The sequence below is a fragment of the Eptatretus burgeri genome, chromosome 4, assembly GCF_056783735.1.
Source record: "Eptatretus burgeri isolate ZD-2024b chromosome 4, Ebu_testis_v1, whole genome shotgun sequence".
NCBI classification, from domain to species: Eukaryota; Metazoa; Chordata; class Myxini; order Myxiniformes; family Myxinidae; genus Eptatretus; species Eptatretus burgeri.
In genome coordinates this window covers 70,851,612-70,879,111 of record NC_140964.1, presented here as the reverse complement: position 1 = coordinate 70,879,111, position 27,500 = coordinate 70,851,612, and the positions used below count along the sequence as shown (strand labels likewise).

The 27,500-nt window shown below is 44.3% G+C and overlaps 1 protein-coding gene across 2 annotated transcripts in view; it reads right to left on the bottom strand.

Annotated features, from left to right (window-relative positions):
* Window positions 1-27,500, bottom strand: part of LOC147028309 (gamma-aminobutyric acid type B receptor subunit 2-like) — a 262,838-nt gene that overhangs the window by 6,591 nt on the left and 228,747 nt on the right. For both annotated transcript variants that reach the window (XM_085878595.1, XM_085878596.1), the window contains exons 5-7: window positions 17,588-17,689; window positions 6,786-6,851; window positions 6,388-6,573 (exon numbers count right to left, since the gene is read on the bottom strand). In XM_085878595.1, the coding sequence (XP_085734721.1) occupies window positions 6,388-6,573; window positions 6,786-6,851; window positions 17,588-17,689 (354 nt within the window). The remainder of the gene's footprint in view (window positions 1-6,387; window positions 6,574-6,785; window positions 6,852-17,587; window positions 17,690-27,500) is intronic.

Genomic DNA, 27,500 nt, shown 5'->3' with positions numbered 1-27,500 from the left:
CCGGTCACACCTTGACGTTTTAGCCAACATATGCCGATTTTTGAATTTTTTTTCTAAAACGCTGGCACACGTTGAATTCGTTATGGGTAAGTTTTGATAACATTGAGAGCACGCTGAAAAACACTGCCATACGTCGTTGTACGCTGGCTTTAAACGTTGTACTTTTTGGTTGTCCTCAAATTTTTTCATGCTTGAAATTTCACGACGTATGCCGGCGTATGACTCACACGTTCCGCTACGCTGGCCACAAGTTGTATGCACGGTCTGCGATCGTTGACAGACGTCAACACATGCTACTTGTAAGTTAATCATAAGTTGAGACACGCCGAGGTAATATTTAGCGTACCCGAAACTTATTTCTAACCTATGATTAACGTGTTGTTGGCACGTTACGCGATCGTTGCCACACATCGACAGACGTTACTTTTAAGTTACTCATAGGCTGAAAGACGTCGGTATAATGGATCGTCCTTGCGTCAGCGTCCACGGCCACGGCCAGCACACTTATTTGCAGCATTCTTCAAACTTTTCTTCAGCATGACGAGGATGTTCACACTTCGATGTCTAGCTTGGATATGATTCCAATTGTCCATCGGCGGCGTCTATTTAAAATAGTCGAGTTTGAGCGTTTTAACACGTTCAGAAGAAACGCTTCAAATTTCAAAACCCCAGCGTCAAAAAACAAAGGCGAGTGACAGCAATTTAAATCGTTCATTGTAAACAATGAAAATAGCTGAGTGGTACCGTTTAAAAGTCGTTGAGTGTAAAAAAAATCCAATTGTTGAGGCAAGCGTCTACTTTCAATAGTGGAGATGCAGCCATTTAAATCGTTGAGTGGCAGCCTATGAATAGCAAACCCTACGTCACCGGCAAAGATAAACTGCCGCACGATATGGATAAGTTAGGCTATCGTTGGGCATAGTTTGTGAACGCCGGCTTCACGATAATTATTCGTTGGTATATCGTATCTATAAGTAATCAAAGCGCTCTATGCACATTATTAGTTCATTGTGTATTTGTCCAACCTGTTATGAATAGACCTAAATCGTAAAAACAAGCTATAGCTCATTGTTGAAAAAGCCCCATAAAAAATTAGCCGCGAAGAACTTCGAACAATGGTGAAAAGATGTCTCCTACCCGTGGATACGCGGACGCAAGGACGATCCATCATAACCCACACCCTCCCCCTCACACTCACCTACTACTGCCAACATGAACAAACTACTACTAATACTAATACTAATACTAATACTGATACTGATACTGTTACTGCTGACATGGACATCGACTCAAAAAGGACTCGAAAACACTGTTGGGTTCCCCTTTTATGAGCAGCATTTTTACATACCAATTCCCAAAATCGCTGGGAACACGTCTTTATATGGCAGTTGTAAGTTAGAAACACGTTCATTTATTTTTTTTTTTGTCGACCGGAAGACGTCATTGGAATACGTCTACATACGTCGATGTGTGTTGGGACTACGTAAAGAATTGGTTCAAAGCACGTCAAACATAAGTTAGAAATAGGTTTCGCGTAAAAAAGACATTACCGCGACGTGTTTCGACTTATGAATAGCTTATAAGTAGCCTTTGTGGACGTGTGTAAGCGTGCACATATCATGTGTAAAACTTATCCCCATCGCATGCGGAACGTGTGTCATACGCCGAGTACGTCCAAAAAATTTGAACATGTTTAAAATTTATTGACGTACTCTACGTACTACGATGAATGATAGCATACTTTAGCGTTCTACTCACGTATACCAAACTTACTTATACCGTATTTGACGTGCCCCAACGTTTTAGACACATTTTTCTTAGGTCGGCATACGCTGGCAAGATCGCCAAGGTGTGACCGCGATGTTGTCACTTCCATTTCTACGGCAGTTATGATTCGAATCGTTGTGCGTCAGCCTTTTAATAGGCTACGTCACGACATCGTCGGCGATGCGTGCAACGCGCTATGCCTAAGTTAGACTATCGTTGGGCATCGGTTGTGTAGGCCGACAACAGGTTCAGCATTCGTTGGTATAAGTTATCTATAACACAACGAAACGTTCTGTGTCCGTTACCAATGCGTTATACATCAGACCAAGTCGCTATGAATACGTCCGAATCTTTAAAAAAAAAACATCAAAAGTTCAACGTAAGCCAGCGTTTTACATACATTTTAATACATTGCCATCGCTGGCTAAAACGTCAAGGTGTGACCGGCCCTTTAGGCATGACATATTGCACATGCTATATACACACATATCCGTGACATGTTTCACAAGTTATACACACATTATGCATGACATGTTGCACAGGTTCCCATCGTGTGCTGCCTTTTTGGCTGGTGGTTGCATCATTGGTTAGGGGCGTGGCTATGCCGCTGATGCAGTGCCCCTATTACCAATATACTGGTGCTCATTTCACCAACCTTGGAAGGATGACACGGTGAGTCAACCCCCTGGTGTTAATTCAGTGGAAAATGGGGCTCGAACACAGTTCCCAAGGATCCCAACCACCACCCTAACTGCTAAGCCAACACCAGGCATTGCGCAGGTTATATAGATTCATATTATACGTGACATATTGCACATGTTATAGATACACATATATGTGACATATACATACTCGCAGAGTAACTTCCCCACGGGTGATCTTGTTCTTAGCAAGCACCTTGTTCTTCTCAGGCATACCTATATTTTGGCAGTGTATAGGTCAGGTCAGGTATGGGAGCATGTGCCAGAACAGCACGTCGCTGCGTCCACTTTCTGCCGGTACTCCAGGGGCCTCCGTCTGGCCATCCCCCAGGCAGATGCCAGGCCCATCCCCATCTCCTTGAGATGATGGTCAACCTGTTGCAACCATGAGGCACGTGGTAGGCCCACTGGCCTCCTCCACTCATGAGACTCCCTCGCTGAGAGAATCTGGTGAGCAGGATCAGCGTCAGGAAAACGAACCACATGTCCATACAGCCGCAACTGACGCTCACGGACTATGCAAGTAACAAATCTCATCCGAGTCTCTCTCAGCAACCGCTCGTTGGACACAAAATCCGACCAGCGACAGCCAAGGATTCTCCGAAGAGACCTGGTACCAAAGGAATTAAGTCTCCGTCTCAGATCCTTGGTCAGAGTCCAAGTCTCGCACCCATAGAGCAAGACTGGAAGTACCAAGGACCTGAAGACTCGGACTTTCGTCCTCCCCAACAGGTACCGGCAGCGCCACACCCCATGATCCAGTGAATCCATGACTCCCCAGGCCCGACCCAGACGTCTATTGACCTCTGACTCGCAGCCAGCAGAGACATGAATATCACTGCCAAGGTAAGTGAATCTCTCCACGACATCAACATCCTCACCACAAACAGACACAGACAGGACAGCAGCATCCAAGATGTCACCGAAAGCCTGGATCTTAGTTTTGACCCAAGAAACCCGTAATCCCAACGGCTCCGGCTCCTCATTCAGCACCTCGAGGGCCCCCAAGAGGATGTCTAAAGTCTCCGCAAAGATGACTGCATCATCTGCAAAATCAAGGTCCGAGATCTTGACATTTCCAAACGATGCACCGCAACTTGATCTCTCCGACATCCTCCCTAAAATCCAGTCCATACAAGTGCTGAAAAGTGTGGGGGCAAGTACACATCCCTGACGAACTCCAGTAACAGCTGGAAATAAGTCAGAGATGGTACCACCACACTTCACAGCACTCTCAGTACCAGAGTAGAGTTCAGACATCAGATTGATCAGATTTGGTGGCACCCCATGAAAACCAAGAATCTTCCAGAGGGCATCCCGATTCACTGAATCAAACGCTTTGCAGAGATCAACATTGGCTGCAAGCAGCCCCTGCCGAAACGCTCATCTGCATTCGGTGAGGACCGAAGAGCAAAGACACGGTCAATCGTTGACCTCTTTGCTGTAAACACTGACTGCTCTGGACGCTGGTGCTCAAGCAGATGGTGGCAGACCCTATCAAGAATTATTCGAGCAAAGACCTTGCTGGCACTGAAAGCAGCCTCAGCCCTCGGTAGTTGTTGCAGTCCTGGCGATCACCCTTCCCTTTCCAGAGAGGGACAACAAGGCCCCTCTTCCAGTCAGTTGGGATGATGCCTGTGTTCCAGGCAGAGCACAAAACTGCATGCAACGACACGAGTGCAGCATTTCCACCAGCCTTGAGAAGTTCGGCATGGATGCCACAGATCCCTGGAACTTTGCCCCGTTTCAACTGGTTCACCGCAGCCCGTGTTTCCACAAGCGAAGGTGGACCACAGTTGATTCGAGGGTCAGCAACAGGGATTGTAACACCCTTGACGTCCAACTCGACAGCTGGGGGATCAGCCCGGTACAACCGCTCAAAGTAACCGGCCCAGCGGGCCTTCACTTCAGACTCTGTCAAGAGCCTACCGCTCTCTGCTCGAACTGCAGTGCTCCAAGGGATGGGCTTGGATGAACGTAATGCGCGAATTCCCCTGTAAGCGGGACGAGAATCACCTGTCCACAGGTGATGCTCTACCCCCTCACAGATTCCTCGCACATAGGCCTCCTTGTCCACCCTCAGTGCATGTACAGTTTTACGCCTCAGCTCCCTGAACAGCTCACTTTTGCCATTCAGCCTGGCCCTGCGACTCTGGTCAATGGTATCCAGTGTCCCTTGAGAGACAAAATTCTTCTTTGCCCTGCGGTGAGCTCCAAGGCATCCACCGGCAACATCAAGGACAGTGGTCTTGAAGGCGCTCCACAACTCTTCAGGACCCCCCAAAGCACCCAGACCCCCCAAGTGTCCACTCAGCCTGTTCGCAAACTCCTCAGCTACTCTCTCATCCTTGAGCTTGGCAACATCCAGCCTAGGCTGGGATGGTACCATTCTCCAGGATTTAAGGTGCAGCTTTAGAGTTGCTATAACAAGCCTGTGGTCAGTCTTGAAGAACTGAGCACTCCGGTAGACCCTGCAGTTCTGGATCATCCTCCAACGACCGTCAATGAGGACATGGTCAATCTCCTTTGCCACACCGCCAGCGTTGGAATACCAAGTCCAGCGATGAGCTTGTGGGCGCTGAAACCATGAACCAGCCACCCTAAGTCCATGACTTCTTGCAAAGTCAAGGAACTTAGTGCTATTCTGGTTCATAGTTTCTGACCCATGGGGACCAACACACACCTCATAACCATCCCTATCAGTTCCAGTCGATGCATTGAAATCCCCCAAGACTAGAGGTATATCTCGTCTGGGGCACTGATCAACCACAGACTTCAGTGTGGCGTAGAATGCATCCTTCACGGTGAGATCACTCGCCTCAGTCGGAGCATAAACAGAGACCAGGGAAATGACACCTAAGGAGTGACGAATCCTTAATCTCATAATACGCTTGTTGACCGGTGTTACCTCAATTATCATTGGGGTCAGCTTATTGGACACAGCTACAGCAACTCCTTGGGTATGGTAACCATCAGAGCGACCAGACCAATAGTAGGTGTAACCACCCACCATTATCTCGCCGCAATCCGGTCTCCGAACCTCAGAGAGAGCTGCAATCCCGATGTCCAAACGCTTGAGCTCAGATGATAACAGAGACAGGTGATCATCCTCTCTTAGGGATAGGACATTCCAGGCACCCACCCGAAGGGACCGCCTCAGGTTAACCGAAGGAGACCGCCGTCTGGTGGACGACACCTCAGCACCACTCCGACACACTCTCCCGCAATCTGACCCAGGGATGTTACCCCATGGTTTCCCTCCTATCAAAGATTGGGGGTCCCGAAGGCTTTGCCCCAATCCCGTCATCCGGTGAGCTGCCCTGCGAAGGGAAGCTGCACAGGAGGTACTCCCACGGAGTGGGTTTTCAGATTTTTTTGCGTTTTTGCGTTTTGCGGAATGAAGGGTTTTACGGTGGCCGGAGTGCAAATCCTGCCACCAACCTCCTAATAAGAAGTGACCCAACTGCAGGAGGATGTCCGCAGACACAGTTGGGCACTAGATATAGTGTATAGACAACTGATAGTTCTGTATAGGCATTAAAAACAAAACCTGGGTTTCGTGGATGAAGCAAAAACATACCTTCTGCTTATAATTCAGAACACTTTACTGCACTGGAAAACGTGGGAACAGGAATACTGTGTTGTAAATGGTGGAGACTAACCCTAACACACACACACACACACACACACACACACACACACACACACACACACACACACACACACACACACACACACACACACACACACACACACACACACACACACACACACACACACACACACACTTCGTGACTTGGGAGGGCTCTGTTCCACATTCTGAAACCCGCATATGGAGATAACAACAAACAACACACACAAATGCAAATGCAAAACCCCATTTCCCGCTTCACGGGAGATGGGCTAAAAAAACACATACCATTCCAGAGATGGTACGTGTTGAGCGAGTGCTGAGGGGCATAAAATCAACAGTGATGGCTCCATCCATAGCAGTCAGCAGCTGGTTCTGAGAGCATTTTGCTTCATGGCTCTTCCACCAATGCCTGGCATACCAACCGGGAATCACCCACTGGTATTTGCTGCCATACATACTCACCTGGTAAGCCTGTGGCAACAAAGTGAATGGATGGTCAGAGAAGCAATGGAACAATTAAAAAGTCAAATTATTTTGTGGAAGCTTTACATTGCATCTTTCAAATTAAGTGAACTGATACGTATCAAGTTGCTGCCGAAGCAGAAGTAGATACATTCAAATTAAACAATACTACGAGTTGACAATTAATATTCTTTGACAAAGAATATAAGACGGTGGCTTACACAGCAAAACACCTCGATAGACATCTTCTCATTAAATTGCCCCAAGATAATTCGAACATCGTCCTCCTGCAATTCAAACAAGAGACACATTAGCCAGAGCATGATGGGTATTATATTGAACAACATTAACAGCAACAATAACGTGAAAGCATCCGAAAATGCAAAGCCCATTGATGTTCAGTTTGTACTTCAACTTAACTTGATGAAAACAAAAACTAGAAAAAAGTAAAATTGATAAATGGTCGTGTTCTCCATATTCTCATAATGAAGGTTTGTTGAAGATTTGATGACAAAAGCTCAGATGGTAAAAATATTATTGCCTGGACAGACACAATGAAGCTCAATCTATAATAATAAATGTCAATGTATGTCAGTGTGTGTGTGTGTGTGTGTGTGTGTGTGTGTGTGTGTGTGTGTGTGTGTGTGTGTGTGTGTGTGTGTGTGTGTGTGTGTGTGTGTGTGTGTGTGTGTGTGTGTGTGTGTGTGTGTGTGTGTGTGTGTGTGTGTGTGTGTGTGTGTGTGTGTGTGTGTGTGTGTGTTTCCTCCATATCTCCAAAACTATGAAACCTAGAGTTCTCAAAGTATGTGTGAAACTTTGCACGCACACCAAGAGAACTCCAAAGAAGTGCAAGAGTGAAAATTGGTTGTTTTACTTAATTAAAACACTCCCTTTGAAGAGAATTAACGGCCTTATTTAATAATATCCTTTGTCATGTGCATCCTTGGACATCTCGCTCTCCATTGATGGGGTCGTAATTCGCTAATATTTTTTGGCCTACTTAATGATAAAGTTTTTTTCCCACTTTCCTCATTCATATTATCTGATTATCAGATGCCTGATAATCATGTCGACGAATCACTGGAAACATTATAATGCTTATAAACGCTGTGAGACACCAGTGAATACTGTACTGAACACTGTATACCGATCGACTTGAACAAAGTGTAGGGGGCACTCACCTGTGTTTCGCCCCGAGTTGTTCTGCGGTGCATCGAGTGGTGGCTGGCTCACCGAAAATGGGCAATTATATTTTACACCATGTTTACCCTTTTTGTACAATCTTCTTTCATTATACAACCCGTCACTTCGGCATAGATAAATACATATAAAAAAATTACATTTTTCGTTTTTAAAACTTTCTTCAACTGTTTTGTTAGGGTGCTTGTTGAAACCATTTGGTGAGCACTCTTCAAAGGAAGGCAAAATAAATTAGATGATTACAATAAGTAAAAAATGTTTTCAGTTGTGATAAAGCAATGAATCGCCACATCACGGCAAGATAGCCAAGAGGTACGCACACTCGCTCTAAGCTGTCGAGCCTGGAATTGAATTCCTACCCAGCTATAAACTGTCAACTCGTTGTTTCCCAGGAAGTGTGATTCATCAATGTGTGTGCCATTTCTCGGATGGACGTTAAAGTGGGCATCACATTCTGCTGGAATCACCCCCCCTCCCCCCCACCTCACTCTCCACTCCTATTTCTTTCCCATCCCCTCTGACTCTCCCACCCCTATCCCTCTCTCTTTCCCTCCCCTATCCCTATCCCACCCCTGTCCCTCTCTCCCCCAACTCATATCCCTCTCTCCCCCCACCCCTATCCCTCTCCCCCCACCCCTATCCCTCTCTCTCCCCCACCCCTATACCACCCCTCTCACTCTCTCCCGCCCCTATCCCTCTCTCTTTCCCACCACTATCCCTATCCCACCCTGCCCCTCTCTCCCCCAACCCCTATCCCTCTCCCCCCACCCCTATCTATCCCCCACACCTATCCCTCTCTCTCTCCCCCACCCATATCCCTCTCTCCCCAACCCATATTCCTCTCTCCCCAACCCATATTCCTCTCTCCCCAACCCATATCCCATCCCTCTCTCTCTCTCCCACCCCTATCCCACCCCTCTCACTCTCTCCCACCCCTATCCCTCTCTGTCTCTCCACCCCCCATATCCCTCTCTCTCCCCCACCCCTATCCCTCTCTCTCCCCCACCCCTATCCCTCTCTCTCCCCCACCCCTATCCCTCTCTCTCTCTCTCTCTCTCTCTCTCTCTCTCTCTCTCTCTCTCTCTCTCTCTCTCTCTCTCTCTCTCTCTCTCTCCCCCACCCCAATCCCTTTCTCTCCCCAACCCCTATCCCACCCCTCTCACTCTCTCCCACTCCTATCCCTCTCTCTCTCCCACCCCTATCCCTCTCTCCACCACCCCTATCCCTCTCTCTCCCCCACCCCTATCCCCCCTCTCTCCCCCACCCCTATCCCCCTCTCTCCCCCACCCCTATCCCCCTCTCTCCCCCACCCCTATCTCTCTCTCTCTCTCTCTCTCTCTCTCTCTCTCTCTCTCTCTCTCTCTCTCTCTCTCTCTCTCTCTCTCTCTCTCTCTCTCTCTCTCTCTCTCTCTCCCCCCCACCCCTATACTTCTCTCTCCCCCACCTTTATCCCTCTCTCTCCCACCTCTATCGCTCTCACTCCCCCAACTCTATCCCTCTCTCCCCCCCACCCTATCCCTCTCTCTCTCCCCCACCCCATCCCCCTTTCCTCTCTCTCCCCTACTCCTCCCCCATTCTCCTGCTTCCCAACCCCTTCCCCATCTGTTAAGAGGACTGTTGAGGACTGACGGATTTGTTTTGAATTTAAAACTGCTTGCTCAGAGGGTAGAATGTACGAATCAAATTTGAAGTGAGCCGACCGGAGTTGTGCAAAGGTTGCTGCATCTGTGAGCATGCATACACACAGGCAGGCCTTTGCCAGGTGGATATTGTGGGTATTCAATGCTCATAATGCTCCTGCCTGGTTTTGTATAGAATCCGGTGGTTAAAAAGAAAATGTTGCCATTTGGGTGCATTTTATTGCCCTTCCCTTCCCCTCACGCTGGCTTCCCTTCCCCGCCCCTCACGCTGCCTTCCCTTCCCCGCCCCTCATGCTGCCTTCCCTTCCCCGCCCCTCATGCTGCCTTCCCTTCCCCGCCTCTCATGCTGCCTTCCCTTCCCCTCCCCTCACGCTGTCGTCCCTTCCCTCCCCTCATGCTGTCTTCCCTTCCCCTCCCCTCATGCAGTCTTCCATTCCCCGCCCCTCACACTGCTTTCCCTTCCCCTCCCCTCACACTGTCTTCCCTTTAACCTCCCCTCACGCTGTCTTCCCTTCCCCGCCGCTCACGCTGCCTTCCCTTCCCCTCTCCTCATGCTGTCTTCCCTTCCCCGCCCCTCATGCTGTCTTCCCTTCCCCTCCGATCATGCTGTCTTCTCTTCCCCGCCCCTCACTCTGCCTTCCCTTCCCCGCCCCTCATGCTGTCTTCCCCTCCCCTTGCACTGCCTTGCCTCCCACATCCCTCACACCTCCTTCCATTTCACTCTTGTTGCCTTCCCTCCCCTCACTTTGCATTCTCTTCCCATCATGCTACCTTACCTTCCCTTGCCCCACAAAATTTTTCATACAGATCGGATATCACTTTCTACATGTGCAATTACAACGTGATAACGAAGGCATCTATGCCATCATTAAAAAAAATCATACTTATTCCCCATGTGGAGTCCTTCATATGTGCCGAGTTTCAATTTTCTCCATGGTGCGGTTTCAGAGATACAGAGGTACAAAGCTTTTTTTCCAACATGGTTGCCACACCATGTGACCGAGGATGTCATAATCATCATTGAAACATTGTATATGAGTAGTCGCTCCTCTGGTGACAATTTTGTCAATCCACCAAGCGGTTGCAGAGCAAAACATACTCACGTTCTGTGCAGACAAACAAACAGACAAATGAAAAATCGTGCTTAGCACGACACTTGGCGAATTAGTTGACCTTTCCCTGTGGTGGTCCAAGCTGTGATGTCATGGAATGGGTGGTGTTTATTTGTTCGTACATTAATAAAATGACGCGACGTCACAAACAACAATTATCAGGCCCGCGTTGTCATGGTAATGGCAGCAGATTGAAAATTTTCACAACTCATTTAAAGCCACCATGTGACATTCAACAACTTATCATCGGGGCTTGTTGCCTTCATTCTGATCATAGAAAATATTTGAAAATACCAAGGAACATTGCTTTTCAACCAGCTTTACGATCCCGTTATCACGTTTGAAATATGTTGTGAAACAAAAATATGTATTTTATATGTGTGTTTTTCATGTTTTGGGTGACCCTGACCTTGACCTTGGGTCAATTTCGATCAAACTTTCTACACATGTTAATATTACATGCATAAATAGACAGTATAAGTTAGAATATAAAAAGTGCAAAACTGTTTGAGAAATAGCCATGTGTAATTCACAAAATTCCCCATTGGTTTATAATGGGCGATAATATAAAGTGATGCAGAATCCAGATCCTGATCTTGAACATCACCAAAAGTCACATATCTTTCTGCACTGTGGATTTCTATCAGCTGTTAAAATTTCATCCAAATCGGTTAAGAATTGTGACCTGCAGAACGAATAGAATTTTTTTTAAATCACGCCAATAGCTAACAACTTTGACGTCATATGCTTGCAAAAACTGTGCATAATTTGTACTAATATGCATTTTAAAACATTTAGATATTCCATTGAAGTTTGTTTTGGCGTCAACAGGAAGTCGCTACGACTTCCGGTCACTGAGTTATGTCCAAAAATGTGTTTTCACGTTGTGTGACGTCACGTCGTGACGTTTAGTCCGATTAAGACGGGGTTTGGACGCGGACCGTCTCAGGTGGATTGCCTATCAGGTGTAAAAAATTAAGAACGACTGGTCCAGCCGTTTGGGCTGTAGACGACCAGACAAACAAACCAACAAACGGAACAGACCAACATACTTGACAAAATCGAAGATTTTGCCAAGTAACAAACATAAACAAACAGAAAAACGAACAAACAGACAAACCCAAATGCAATGCAATACACTCTCCTCTGGCAGGTAATGCAGGGTGAAACATTTGAGAAAGATAAAATTTATGTGAGCAGTCTGACTATGCTCTGGAGTGCATTTCAACACTGTTGGGAAAATAATGACAAACATAATTCATGAGCTAATTAAATCAATCCCAAATGGAGTCGAGGAAGTTGTCAAGGCAAAAGGGAGTCACACTGATAATTGATTCTCTGTAAAGCCAGATTTGATTTTTCAGATTATAATAAGTGCTGTTATGTCCTTAAGGGTTCATGGAAATCCCTTGAAAGTGTTTTTGCTTTCATATAATAATGACTTATTTTTTCATTATGTCTCAACTAATAAATTTCCAACTGGACTCATACTCTTGCACTTGGTCATATGGGTATATGATTGGGGTGGTTGGGATTAAACATTCCAAAAGAAGAAGAAGGCACTTCCAACCAAAAGTAAGCTAGATCGACTGCTGATTTGAGCAATAAGCAAGAGCAGACCTGGTCAAGGGTGATATTTCACCCATTTTACAGCTGGCTTCTTCAGGCCAATAGACTATTTGCTGTGTTTCCTCTGTAGGTTAGGGTTGGAATTTGAAATTTTTTCATGGTGCCGGCGATAGATCGCCTCCTCTTCACAAAGGACACAGTGGGATTTTTAACACCCATCAACTAATGCCAGCAGATGGGATTCCCATTTAACACTCATCCAAAGAACAGCACACGCACGCACACATGCACGCACACACGCACACACACACACACACACAGACACACACACGAGCACGTGCACACACGCACACACGCACGAGCACATGCACACACGCACACACGCACGAGCACGTGCACACACGCACACACACACACACACACACCCACACACACAAACACACACACACACGAGCACGTGCACACACGCACGAGCACGTGCACACACGCACGAGCACGTGCACACACGCACACACACACACACACACACACACACATTGATGAATCACCCTGCCTATGAAACACTGGGATGACAGTTTATAGCTGGGCCGAGATTCAAACCCAGGCTAGACAGCACAGAGGCAAGTGTGCGTGTCTCTCGACCATCCTGCCAGCCCTATCAGCATTACTAGCTGTAGTACTATTTGTCTCTTAAACATGTAAAACATCAGAGTAATCCCCATTTACCTCTATTTAAAGTTTTGGCCATCGGTGACAACCGTGACATAACCAGCCACAAACAATCTTCAAATAGGTGTTTCTTGTTAACATGCAGGAATTATATTTATATAAAATAACTTTAGAACAATATTTTTTGCAGAAATGGCATACTGTATATTCGAAAAACATTTACAACATGTCTTTTTAAAATAATCCAAGTTTTCATTCCCATAATGACTCTTCTAAAAACTGTTGCAGGTGCATAGTTTCTGTGACATTAATGTTTTCGTTTTTTTGTGGTATAGTTGGCAATAACAGTAAATGCAGATTTTGCTCTTTCTAAACCTTTTACAAATAACGTATGTAAGATTATTCCACTGCAACGCCCAATGCCCTTAAAACGAGCAAAGTAAAAGGCCAATGTGATGACAATCTCACTGCCTCGCAAGGAAAAGTTGGTCCCGTGGGCTGCGCATGACCTGGGATTGAAAATGAACACAGGTAATTTTCTGAACCAATTCACAAATTCTCTGAAGTCGTGCCCTATTGTAATTCACCAGAAACTGCATGCCATGCACACACACCCCAAGTTCAACCATGTGTGACTAACCCTTTTATCACTCCTGAAAAGCTTTCCTTTTTTTCCACAACTTCGTATTTATTTTTTTCACCATAGCTTCGATGTTTGTGGCCACCTTATTTGAGAGTCCATGAAACCTCGACAAATGTTTGCAATTTAGATTATGGTTCTTGATAGGTTGTTCCTTTAAAAAAAACAACATCAAAGAATGGGAAAGCAAAGATCGAAAGAGAAGGGATGAATGACAGAATTATCGACAATAAAGCTTAACAGACAGAAGCAAGAAATAATTTGACTAATCATGCCTCTTATGTACGCACATCCAGATCTCAGCATTTAATTCCTCATAAACTTGTGTTTTTACATAAAGATTTTGATTTTAACTTGAAAAAAAAAATTTAACTTGCACATTCGGTGGTGTGATGGTGAGAGCATCCATATCCGGGAGGTCGACGGTTCAAACCACGGCCAAGTCATACCGAAGACTTTAAAAACGGTACGTGCTGTGACCTTGCTTGAAGTTCAGCATTAAAAATAATGGCAAGGACAATCCCCATATATTGGAATCCACAGGGAGGATGAAATTCCTCCTTTGTAAATCCCCTGCTGAGTGCGGTGAGAAAGGTGGCACAATTGTTGCGACGTCACTGATACCCAGAATACCCCAGGAAGTGCCGGCAATTCCACCACAACTCAGTGGCTGTGTTTGTCTCATCTAACAGTGTTGTGTTGTGTCATGTACGTTTGTCTGTATACGTATGTGTGTGGCAGCTCAACTACGAGCTTTCAATCATGTATAAAAAATTTGAAAATATATATCTGCAGAGCTACCCAAAGAATGATCTAAAATAAGGCATCCATATTCTCTTTCATTCACGAGCAGAATACATCGGGACATGGTAGAGGTCCCCATGAGATCAGCGAAAAGGCTTATATTGGTGGTAGATAGCATTGGGTCCTTTTTATGTATGCAGGCAAAAGTATCTGTCCTCAGTGACGGGAAAAGTTTAAGTTAACCAATCAATTTAAACTATTTAACGGACTTTAAAAAGGTTAATTATGTTAAACTCTTGGTTTCACTCAGAGCCAAAGCTTTAAGGCAGTTATACCGGCCCACCGCAAAATGGTAGTACTACATTGGGCAGCAGATGTTGAATTTGTCTGAAACGAAAGCAAAATATCCTGCTTGCAAAATTAAATTTTACATCAACATTACTTTTGCCTGTTCTCCCGTCATTTTAAAAGTGAATGTTGAGATTTTCTAACGCAGCAAGGGAAACGGCCACCCTAAATGGGAGACAGACAAACACACGGATAAAAACCATGATTCACAATATATAATCGATTACCACAGATGTAACAGTTGACGTAACCCTTCTCAGGGACAATGTGCTCTTGCAGTACCTCATTCTTTCCCCATCTTTCCTCCTCATTTCAGCCTCCAAATATTTTCCTCCATTTTGAGCAAGAAACCTCTTTTTCTGAAGTTGAAGGACAATTTATGGAGGAGGAAAATGAGAACTTCTGGTGGAACACGTCCTACACAGTGTTTGTAAACATTGCTTAAAAGGTCGAACTGAAAGTCATAAAATGTTGAGAACAACTCTGAATTAAGCTGGCTGTCTTAGGACCTCAGAGTCCTGAGTTTGAGCCCCTGTCGACCATTGCATTAATGCCAGGTGGGGTCAGGTCAGCAAAATGAGCACCAGTGTACTGGGGTAATAACCATTCGGGGTAACCTGCGTCGGAGTGGCGACCTGTCCAGGACTGTACTTGTTACCAATGAAACTGCCTCGGCAGCCCTATGTGCCTTTACGGCACGAAAGGAATGGTATTATTATGATGAGCTCTGAACAAAGATGTTAAATCCGAAAAGTCTACACACTAAATGTTTACCTCAATTGTAAATAATTATCATTTAAGTAGTCATGAGATACGAGTTAAAACTTCCTGGTAAGTCACCCAATAAAGTGAAGGCTACACAGGTGTGATTTCTGTTTTTGAACCAAAGGAGAGTTCTTGAATGTGAACTAAAGTTGAAAAAAATTAAAAAACAAAGCAAACATTAACAATCTCGAATGAGAATGAAAACAAGCCATGATGCATAGGAGGACGTTTTGATAAGTTTCAAGAGTTTGAAGAACAAAAAGGGACAGAAACGTTTCCAATGGACATTTGTAATTTGTCTCAAAATAACATTGAATTACCAGTACATTTTTTATTGACTTGAATATTTTGATGCGGAGGCGCACAATGCTTCACAGAGCACTTTCAGATGGCTGTTCCATCTGCTTGTGTATATTAAAAATGCCATGAATACTTTTGGACGAGCAGGCCATGAATCATTCCTCTGATTACATTCCAAACGTGTCATCTCTGGGGCTGAGTTAGTTCTCAGGAGCTGTTTGTTATTTGACCTTTCAAGTCCTTGAGCCAACACAGTGGCAGTTAGTCATCAAGACATACTTATGTTGGTGATGCCACCAGTGGTGTGGACAGCACAAACATTTTGGATTTGATCGGGGTACAGGCAAGCAATGACCTACTCTACTGTTTGGGAAACACACCATGGAATCTTTAGCATCTTCAAGGTGGTGTCAGGAGATGGCACACCTTGCTTAGTCCTCCTTTCCACAAAGAGAGCAAACTTTATGATACAATGCCCTGCCTGAGATGCATGAAGACAACAGTTTCCAACGGTATCCTTTTCTATAGGGATATGAACCCTGACGAGACGAGTCAAACATGTGGACAAATACCTCTTCGCTATGTACTCAGTCACATATACACATTCACTTGACTTAACTTGACGAGCCAATAATTAGTCAACTGCAGGATGAAGGCCTCCCCCCACGTGGTCCATTCTGTTCAGTTCATTGCAACTTGAGGCCACTGTACTCCAATGAAAATTTCAATTTTATCTCTCCATCTGATCTTTGATCTATCTCTGCTTCTTCAAGGGCCTTCACTGACATATTGCATGCATGACAAGATATAGATTACAGCATATCTGAGAACGAGTGTGCACTCACTCACACACATACTGACTGACTGGCTGACCAATAAAGCACCACTACAATAACTTTTTGTGCTCCTTCAGGAACATATGAGGGTCAAAATTCCCCCAATAAATGTCCACTACCATATACTGTTTATCATGTAAAATACATCATTAATGGTTCATAGATTGTAAAAGTTAACCTGTGGAATCATTATTATGAAATAACTTAGTGTGAACGAGACCAATACCCATCATAAAGACACACCTCCTTTATAGTGAGTAGAGATAAGAAAGGTATGGCCCTTGACAGCAAACACATAGACACAGACTTGGTGTGAAGAGACAACACACAATGTAAAACACTGGATTAATCATCTTTACCTGAGACATTGTACACATTCAAGGAAGAAAAATAATAATAATAAATTTATGGCAAATTGGACATTAAAATGTCATAGTTCAATTAAAACAACTTTGTGGAACTATGTCAAAGGCTGACTGAGAATGCGAGTCGAGCCCAGTGGCCTTACAGCATCCCTCAAACTACAGGTGGTGCACAGGTGGTGCAGGCAAATGCACACTCAGGATCAGGCACAGCTAACTTTGACAGAATACATATTGAAGGTACAACATCGACATAAGGTTAAACTAGAAGTTAAAAGTTTATGGTGACATGAGACAAATTTGTCAAACAGCGCTTTACGCTGTTTGGGCGCAATATTAAAATAGGCTACCCGGGGGAGCGACATGAAAGTTTGTCTGCGTGAAAACTCACAGATGCGGACTCACTGACACACACACACACACACACACACACACACACACACACACACACACACACACACACACACACACACACACACACACACACACACACACAAAGAAATTGATGGAATCCCCAATCCCTAACTTCTTACTCCAAACATTACCCAACACATTTCCCTTTTCTCCCACCTCTTATCTGCATCGTTTTCATCTCCTCTCCTCTTTCTGAATGCTGCTTTTATCAATTTCATCCATTTTACAAAGACTGCTTGCACACAACAAACACACTAGGTAGATTTGACTCTTTGTGAAGAAGAAAAAGAATTGTCAAGTAAAAAATAAAAGAAGAAAACAACAGCTCTACTTTGTTTCTGAGAACGTCAAAACACTGCCAAGCACTGGAAGTATTAATTGGAGCATATATGTGTGAAAGAGAAAAACACAATGAATAATAAACCTTGAGTTTTCGTATGCTGGCACAAGGGTCATTTGAGAAGCTTTCTGTGTCGGCAATGTGGATGTCTGCCTTCTCGAGCTCACTTGTCAAGTCGTTACGCACCTGTGGAAGTAAGTTGGGAAAGAAGGTTAACTCATCAGAGGATTCCAAAAACATGTTTTTACAATTAGATTACATACACCTTTCTACTTACGATGCAAAGATGGCTATATAACAGGGCTGACAGGATAGTGTAGAGCTGACACTCACCTCGAAGCTGTCTCGCCTGGGTTTGAATCCAGACCAGCTATAAACTGTCATCCCGGTGTTTCACAGATGGGGTGATTCATCAATGAGTGTGTCGTTCCTCGGATTGATGTTAAACTAGACATCTTATTTGACTGCATTAGTTGTTGGACGTTAAAATCCCACGGTACCCTTTGTGAAGAGTAGGCGAGCTATCACTGGCACCATAAACAAATTCCAAATTCCTACACTAACTACTGCTGGGAGAGGGACAGCAAACCGCCCAGCATGACCCCTTTGGGATACAGAGTGTTCTGTGGAAGCAGTTTCTTGGCAGAGTGTGCTACACCAGTCAGTCGACCATATACCTGTCAAACTCTATTAACTGTGTATTTTGATTATTATTAATTTATATGCATGAGCTATGTTCCTCTTTGTGTGAATTGTATTGTAGGTTACAACTGTCTGTGGCCCATACGACCAGGCTTCTGGTTGCAAGGTCAGTTACAGTAGATTTCTTTCCCAGAGCCAGAAATTTTGAAATATTGCTTACTTACTCGACTCGCAAAAGGCCAATCTTTTTCTGAAATATATCATGGGATCAATAAAGTCCTTGAACAGATGATAGAAGTCAGGACAGTCAGGCAAATGTCTCCTCTAAAAAATATGGCAAGCTCTATAACGCAATACCCTTCCTGCAAAACACCAGCTTGACAGTTTGTAATCAAATCATAAATCACCAAGAATCAAAAAGCCTGGATAGGAAAGAGGAGAACATGATTCCACCGTGCTATCCTTCCAACAATTTCTCGATGGAATCACATGGCTACAGATGGTTATAGAACTTTGCAGATTCAGGAAATATATAAGGATTCGTTACTGTTAGTTGGGTCTGTAGATGGCAGAAGGATAAGTCTTGCACTTTAACATGGAGATTGTAAATGCGGCAAGTTGATGAAAAAGTCGGCTTCAAATGATTAATCGTTTTCTGGCTTGGCAAATTGTCAATTCAAATTTGTTTCAAAAAGTGATAACAAATCCTCCTGCATATGCTCAAAGCCTTTGACAGAAACGTGATGCATGTACAAAATGAGACAATAAAAAAAAATCATGAGAAATCACGAGCAAATGTTTCACTGCAGTAGTTTTGAAATGTTAGTCTCTGAAAATGCAGCATCGCTAAAGCTTAAACCATTCACTACAAATCAACTTGGACATGGTGCTGCCTATTAGAATTGACCCTTCTTGATTACCATGGAAATAAAATAAATGAACTTTAATTATCATCATCATCATCATCATCCATTGCACCATACTTGTTACAGAGAGTCGGTGCGACTGAAGCAGCCTCTTGGCTTGGGTTACACTGGGTGGTTTGTCATTGCCTTCCAGTTGTAAAGGCCCAGTCACACCTTGACGTTTTAGCCAGCAATGGCAACGTATCAAAATGTATGTAAAACGCTGGCTTACGCTGAACTTTTGTTGTTTTTTTTTAAAGATTAATAACGATTAATAACGATAATTAATTAAAGATAAAAGAAATAACGAGTTGGTCGTATGCATAACATATTAGTAACGGACACAGAACTTTTCTTGTCTTATAGATAACTTATACCAACGAATGCTTAGCCTGTTGGCGTTGTTCACAACCTATGCCCAACGATAGTCTAACTTATGAATAGCGCGCTGCACGTATCGCCGACGATCACGTGGCGTAGCCTATTAAAAGGCTGCCGCACAACGATTCAAATCATAACCGCCGGAGAAATGGAAGTGTCAACATCGCAGTCACACCTTGGCGATCTTGCCAGCGTATGCTGACCTCTGAAAAATGCGTCTACAACGCTGGCGCACTTCGAATACGGTATGGGTAAGTTTGGTATACGTGAATAGAACGCTAAAGTACGCTATCATACGTCGTAGTAAGTGGAGTACGTCTTGAAATTTTAAACGTGTTAAAAATTTTACGACGTACTTGCCGTATGCCTCACACGTTCCGCATGCGATGGGAATAAGTTGTACGCATGATATGCGATCGTTGGCACATGTCGACAAAAGTTACTTGTAAGTTACTCATAAGTCGAAACACGTCGAGGTAATGGTTAGCGTCAGTGTTCCAGACTCCTTGTTTTTTTTTTTTTGTTTTTTTCTTCGGTATGACGGTGATGTTGACACTTCGATTTCTCGCACGGTTATAATATAATACAATTAATAGGCTGCCGCTCAACGATTTAAATCATAACCGCACTAGAAATCAGTGTCAACATCACCGTCATACCGAAGAAAAAAAAACAGGGAGTCTGGAACACTGACGCTAACCATTACCTTGACGTGTTTCGACTTCTGAGTAACGTACAAGAAACGTGTGTCGACGTGTGTCAACGATCGCGTAACATGCCTACAACACGTAACTCATAGGTTGGAAAAAAGTTTTGGGTACGCTAAACATTACCTCGACGTGTTTCGACTTATGATTAACTTACAAGTAACGTGTGTCGACGTGTGTCAACGATCGCATAACGTACCAACAACTTATGGCCAGCATAGCAGAACTTGAGTCATACGCTGGCATAAGTCATAAAATTTCAAGCGTGCTAAAATTTGAGGACAACCGCAAAGTACTACGATGAAAGCCAGCGTACTACGACGTATGGCAGTGTTTTTCAGCGTGTTCTCAATATTTCCAAAACTTACCCATAGCATATTCGACGTGTACCAGCGTTTTAGACAAATCTTTCAAAAATCGGCAGAAGCTGGCTAAAACGTCAAGGTGTGACTGGGCCTTAAGTCAGGGCAGGAATTTGAAATTTGTTCAGGGTGTCCGGGATAATTAATCGATTTTTCACAAAACACTTGGGATCTTTAACGTCCACCAACAATCAGTGCTCTAAAAAGAGTAAATTTATCTCAAAACACAAACATGGGGGAGATATACAAAAGTTTTTATCAAGAAGTAAATTTACAACTACTGGAATACCAGGGGAATTACATCTACCATGGAATTCTTTCTGTGGTCCAGGAACAAACTTCAATAAAAGTTTAGATGAGGCTGACAATCCTAAACCATGGAACGAAGCTATCAATAGGGTTTATGAAGTGTGCATGAGGCACGATATTGATTATGGAAATATCACAACATTGGAAGAAAAACATAAAGCCAATAGAGAAATGTATAATTTGTCTCTGATACAAAATCCAACCTTGAGAGAAAAAGTTAATAGGTTCATCGTGAAGAAGATGATCAGTGCTAAATTGAAACTTGGGCTTGGAAATTCAAAAAACGTATAGGCTCTAATGATGCCATTAAGATTGAAGAGCAATTAGCTGATAAATTACATAAACCAATAATCACAAAGTTTCAGAGAAGGATGGTTTATTCCAAGAAAGTTGATTATATCTGGTCCGCTGATTTAATTGAACTAAATTATGATAAGGGGTACAAGTATGCTTTAACAGTTATTGATTTGAGGAGTAGATATGCGTGGGTTGTCCCTTTGAAAAGCAAAACCGGGAATGCACACGTTAGCCTTCCAACAGATATTTAATAAAAGTAAGCGAAAACCTAAAACATTGTGGACTGATGAGGGTACAGAGTTCTACAACAAAACATTTATGAATATTCTTTAAAATAACAACATTATATTATACATCACCTTTAATGAAGGAAAAGCAGTTGTTGTTGAGCGATTCAATCGCACTTTAAAAGAGAGACTATATAAAAAATTCACTCAACTCGGTTCTCAACAATGGTTATCTTTAAGTCAGGACATTGTAGATAAGTATAATGATACGATTCACACCTCAACGAACACTAAACCATCAGAAACATTTACAAAATTAGAATATGAAAAAGAGATTAATGTCAGAAAGCCTAAGTTAAAAGTTGGTGATATAGTAAGAATATACAGGTGGAAATCTCATTTTGAAAAATACACCCGTGCGGGAGTGACGGTCATCTCTGCAAGAAACAAGCATGAGTTCCTGTTACTAGGGTGTAGTGTTCTCGGGTCAGGAGGGATTTTTGGCCAACTTTGAAGTCACGTGACGTGAAAACGAAAGCGAATGTCGAAAATCCGGCCAAGCCAAATCTAGATATTGTCCCATAGAGTCATATGCCACAATCAAATTCAAGATACCTTAAGAAATGCAGGAGATAGATTTTGAAAATTGTCATTTTGCAACTACATGAAGCAGTTTTCGCAAAATTCAAAGTCACGTGACTTTATGTATTCGAAGATATCGGTATTCTTTTGAATGGACATGAAAGACAAGGTCAGCTGCTATGCAATGACATCATTCACAAACTTTTACCATGCCCAGTAGAGAATATGTAGCTTCCTGAAGGTAGGGCAGTTTTTGCAAACTTTGAAGTCACGTGACGTGAAATTCGAAAATCCGTCCTGACCAAATTTAGATATTGTCCCATACATTCATATGCCACAATCAAATTCAAGATCGCTTGAGAAATGTAGGAGATAGATTTTGAAAATCGTCATTTTCACATTTTTTGCCAAATTTGAAGTCACGTAACACGAAAACGAAAGCGAATATCGAAAATCCAGCCTGACGATATTTAGATATTGTCCCATAGATTCATATGCTACAATCAAATTCAAGATCGCTTGAGAAATGGCGGAGGAGATAGAATTTGAAAATCGTCATTTTCGTAACTTCAAAGGCCTCGTGACCTTGAAAGTCATACCATCGTGTACATCTCATCGACCTCTATCAGGATCACGAATGACCAGATCTCCCGCTTCAACTTCATTGTGAATGGACGGACGGACGGACGGACGGACAGATCGAAGGACATCGACACCCATATTATTAGCTCATGCTCGAAGAGATGACCGAAAAAGGTTATACTAAGCGATGGACAAATTAACTTCTAAAAATTGTTGATGTAATAGATACAGTTCCTTGGACTTATAAGGTATATGATTTAGAAGGGGAAGAGATTTTAGGTTCATTTTATTCACAGGAATTACAAAAGACAAAGAGACATCGAAATTTTTTGACTCTGCCCCTTTTTAAACTCCGCCCCTTTTGACTCCGCCCACACAAGTCCCACCCACACAATCTCAACACACGCAAACCCCACCCAATAAACCACATCCACACAAGCCCCACCCACACAAGCCCCACCCACGCAAACCTCACCCACAGAAGCCACATCCACACAAGCCACACTCACAAAAGCCACATCCACACAAGCCCCACCCACCCACATTGAGCATTGACCCACCCACATACACACACATACACATACACACACACACACACACACACACACACACACACACACACAAACACACACACACACACACACACACACACACACACACACACGCACACACACACACACACACACACACACACACACACGCCCCACCCACACAAGCTCTACCCACTCAAACCGAACCCACATAAGCCACATCCACATTCATCATATCCACATAATTAGTGATTACAGTAGTTAATTAGTTCCCCATACACAACATGTTTATTTAATTTACAAAAAATTGCTCCACCCATACAAACAATATCCACACAAGCTCCACCCACCCACACACGCCCCACCCATCCACAAAAGCCCCACCCACCCCCCCACCCACACAAGCCCCACCCCCGTGCGCCCTCACTTTTGACCCACCACCCCCTCATCCCACCCCCACCCTTCCCCACACACACACGGGGAGGGAAGGGGGTGAGATGAGGGGGTGGTGGGTCATTGGGAGAGTGCACCTACCCCCCCTCCCACTCCTTTACACTTTCTTTATAATTAAGAATTAAATAACTGAAAGCAAAGCAAATATAATTCATCAAGATTGGAAATATTAAACATTTTTCTTTGGGTAAATATTCAGTTGCGAGAATGAACGATCTTTCCCAGCAGTCTGCTTCAGATATCTTCTGATTTTGAAACTCAATCAACATATTCTGTTCAAAACAAAGAGTAAAGAACAATTAGGGTATATCAAGATGATTATATTATGATATTAATAAAATAATAATTATAACATTTACCTCCAGAAGATCGAGTTTTGTGTCCATTTCATCCAGATGAGCATTTAAACTGGAACAAGTTTGAAATGAGTGATCACCCCATGGAATTTCAACATCTTCCCATTCAAGGTTGCAAAATTCATTTGTTTCACCACCCATGTATGATTCAGTTTTAATGCGTAAAATAAAAATAGCTCCGCAAAGCGGGCGTAACCCCTCGGCCCATGCATTGTAAAATGAAGCAGTGATATCACGATGATGCAGTCAGTTAGAGCACGTTGGACGTCATATCGAAAATCAATCAGACTTCAAGATGGCTACCGTGGCGGCTAGTGAAAATCGCAGCGCGCCCATTTTCGAAAGGAACCTTCCTCTACTCAACTCCAAGACACACACTGCAAAAATGCATTTCATCAGACAAGCCAAGCCGTTCTCTAAATTGACGAAAACCAATTTCAAGATGGCTGCCATGGAGGCCACATTGAAAATCGCACCGCGCCCGTTTTTGAAAGGAACCTTCCTCTACTCAACCCAACATACCCTGCAAAAATGGATTTAATCAGACAAGGCGTTCTCCAAATTGACGGAAACCAAAAGTTGAAAGACACCTGGACACCACCTGTGACGACAAGATGGCTGCCATGGAGGCGACATTGAAAATCGCAGCGCACCCATTTTCGAAAGGAACCTTCCTCTACTCAACCCCAACACACCCTGCAAAAATGGATTTAATCGGACAAGGCGTTCTCCAAATTGACAGAAACCAAAAGTTGACAGACGCCCGGACGCCCGCCGGACAACGCCTGTGACGACAATACCCCTTTTTCAGCCCAATTCAGGCTGAGGGGTAAAAAGCAAGTAGTCAAAAAATTACCACCGAGTTGTGGTATTACTTTTAAATTAATTACAACCATACCAAATAAAAGATTGTGTATAAGGATAACAGAAAGAGTCAGACAGAGACCGACAGACAGAAACAGAAAGAGAGACAGAGAGACAGAAAGACAGAAAGACAGAGACAGAGACAGAGACAGAGAGATACACACACACACACACACACACACACACACACACACACACACACACACACACACACACACACACACACACACACACACACACACACACACACACACTCACACAAACACAAATACACACATGCACACACACATATACACACACACACACACACACACACACACACACACACACACACACACACACACACACACACACACACACACACACACACACACACACACACACACACACAGATAATTTCTCACCTCGGACTTGGATCATTCAAGATGAAAGGACGTGTGAGTACTTGTTTCCAGTCAACAATAATATTGTTGTGGTTACCAGATTCGCAAACCACCACTCAGGTCCCTTAGGTGAGGTATCTCGGTAAGTGCATGTGTAGTTAGGCCCAAACCCGTTGTCTAGTGGGAATACATGCCATTTATACGTGCTGCGACTCTTTAGGATAGCCGTTTTTCTTTTACTATCTTTATTTTGGACCAACCGCCATGATCACAACCACAACATCAACCACCAACCACAACCACCGCTTCACCACAACCGCCATGACCTTTACCGTCACAACTCGCCACCATCGCATCACCGTCATCTCGCGCCACTCATGGGCACCGATGCTGGACTCGTGTAGGGCGCACGTCGAACAGCGTGTACAAAACCACGGATTTTCTGCTTCAAAAACGGATCAAAAACGACACACGCCCACTTTTTGCCGTCCAATCGGTGAGCGAGGGGCGATTTGGCCCCGCCTCCAGGACGATCGATATATGCAAATTTGTGGATCAAAAAGCCTTCACGCCCACTTTTTCTCGGGCCAATGGGGAGCGAGGTGAAAGGTCAAAGGGAGGGGGTCAAAGGCGAAGTTACGGGGGGATAAAAGGACGGTGTTCGTCAGTCAGAGTCGGGCGAAGGAGGAACGAGAGAGTCAGCAGAACGAGGTCGGAGAGTCAAGAAGAGGAGAGTCGGAAGCAGAGGGACAAGACTTCGCGGGCGGTGGAGCTGCTCGTCGTGTGCGTTGGAGTCGGAACGGAGGGGACGGAGCTGTGGAAAGGCGGCGACACCAGACGAGGGGGTGCTCGCGTCGTGCAGGAAGCTGCACCCGAGGGAGTCCGACAGCGCGACCTGGCCGAGGTGGAGACGCTCGTCGCATATAATAAAGATCCTCTATACCCCGAGCATCAGCAACCCCCTCCTGTTTCCCCCCGCGCTGAGATAGTGCGACCAAGGGGGCCCCGTTCCCACCCCCTGCCAGGCACTGTCCACGAGGCCCGCGGGTTGCGGGGCCATCGCCGCTCCGCGTCTCATCACCAGACGGGTAGGCCCGACCCGGTCTCGGCCCCAGGCCTACCTCATTCTTGGGGTATTTCTTTTCCTTGGTTTTGGGTATGTGTTGTCGGCGCCGTCTGTGAAGTAGAATTGTATAAGTGTTGCCGTGTGCTCGGTAGTCGGTATTAGCTCTGCACTGTGTTTTCACTTTTATGTTTGCTTTTTGTGTAAATGGAATTGTGTTTTCTTTTTTTTTGTGTGCATTTGGTGGAATTGTATTTGTGTGCTTCCCGTGTGCCGAGAATAAATGTGCTTTATTGTTGAACTGTTCTCCCGCTTCGCTTCGTCTTTTCCCCCATTGAATCCCCATCTTGCTTCACGTAAAGGGTTGGTAGTGGGCTGAATACGCCCGATAATTAATCGAACCGTCGAGGTCGACGATAACACCGCTCGGTTATTCTGATAGTACGGAACGGGTCGCTTAAGTGGCCCGTGTCCGAAGTCGACCTGCGGCGAGGTGCGATCGCCCGGTCTACCCTCCGCGTGGGTACTTAGGTAGTTCGAATTTGGCGAGCAACCCTATCCCACGCGGGGGCTGATTGGCTCGATCGCGGTGAGACCGAAAGGTCCACCCGTGACTGGTTCCCGGCGTTAGTCCGAGAGGGTCACGACTGGATTGTCCGTCCGGTGGGCGACGTGCCGCGATTCGAGTTACGTGGCCGTTCGCACGCCGGCGGGCGCGAAAACCGCAACAATATCATTCAGTTAATTTCGAAACGAATAAATGTCTTCAAGGAAGTCGTTCATTTTTATCCATTCCTCGTGATATTCAAATAACTCATTGTCAACATCAGTTATTAATGATGTTCTTATTGGGGACAACCTGTTAGAAAAAAAAATTACAATAATTATAAGTCGTATCATGATTTAATTAATAATCAATTGCTTCACCATCATTCTCAGAGGAAGCCAGACTTTACAATACACACACACAAACACAAACTTACCAATATTGTGATGGGTTATCTTCTTCGTCAGATGAAAGATAGTTCATGTCTCAGTCATATACCATTGGGACAAGATGAGAAAAATGAAAAAAACCATCAAACAGAAGAGATTTTCAACCGAGAGAAATGCCTGGCTTATAAACACGGTCTTCACACAAGTTGGGATAAATAAGCAACTTGATGACGTAATGGGAGATGACATAACAATGGTTTTTCCAGAGTGTGTTTCCACAAAGGAAATGGCCGGAATTTTTTGGCTTGGTTCGGGCGAGACAGCTTGGGAGAGACATGGTGAGGATGGGTTCGGGCGAGACGTTCTCAAGCAGTCTGACTCATTTTATCACAAAAATGAAACATCTTGCTTTGAATGT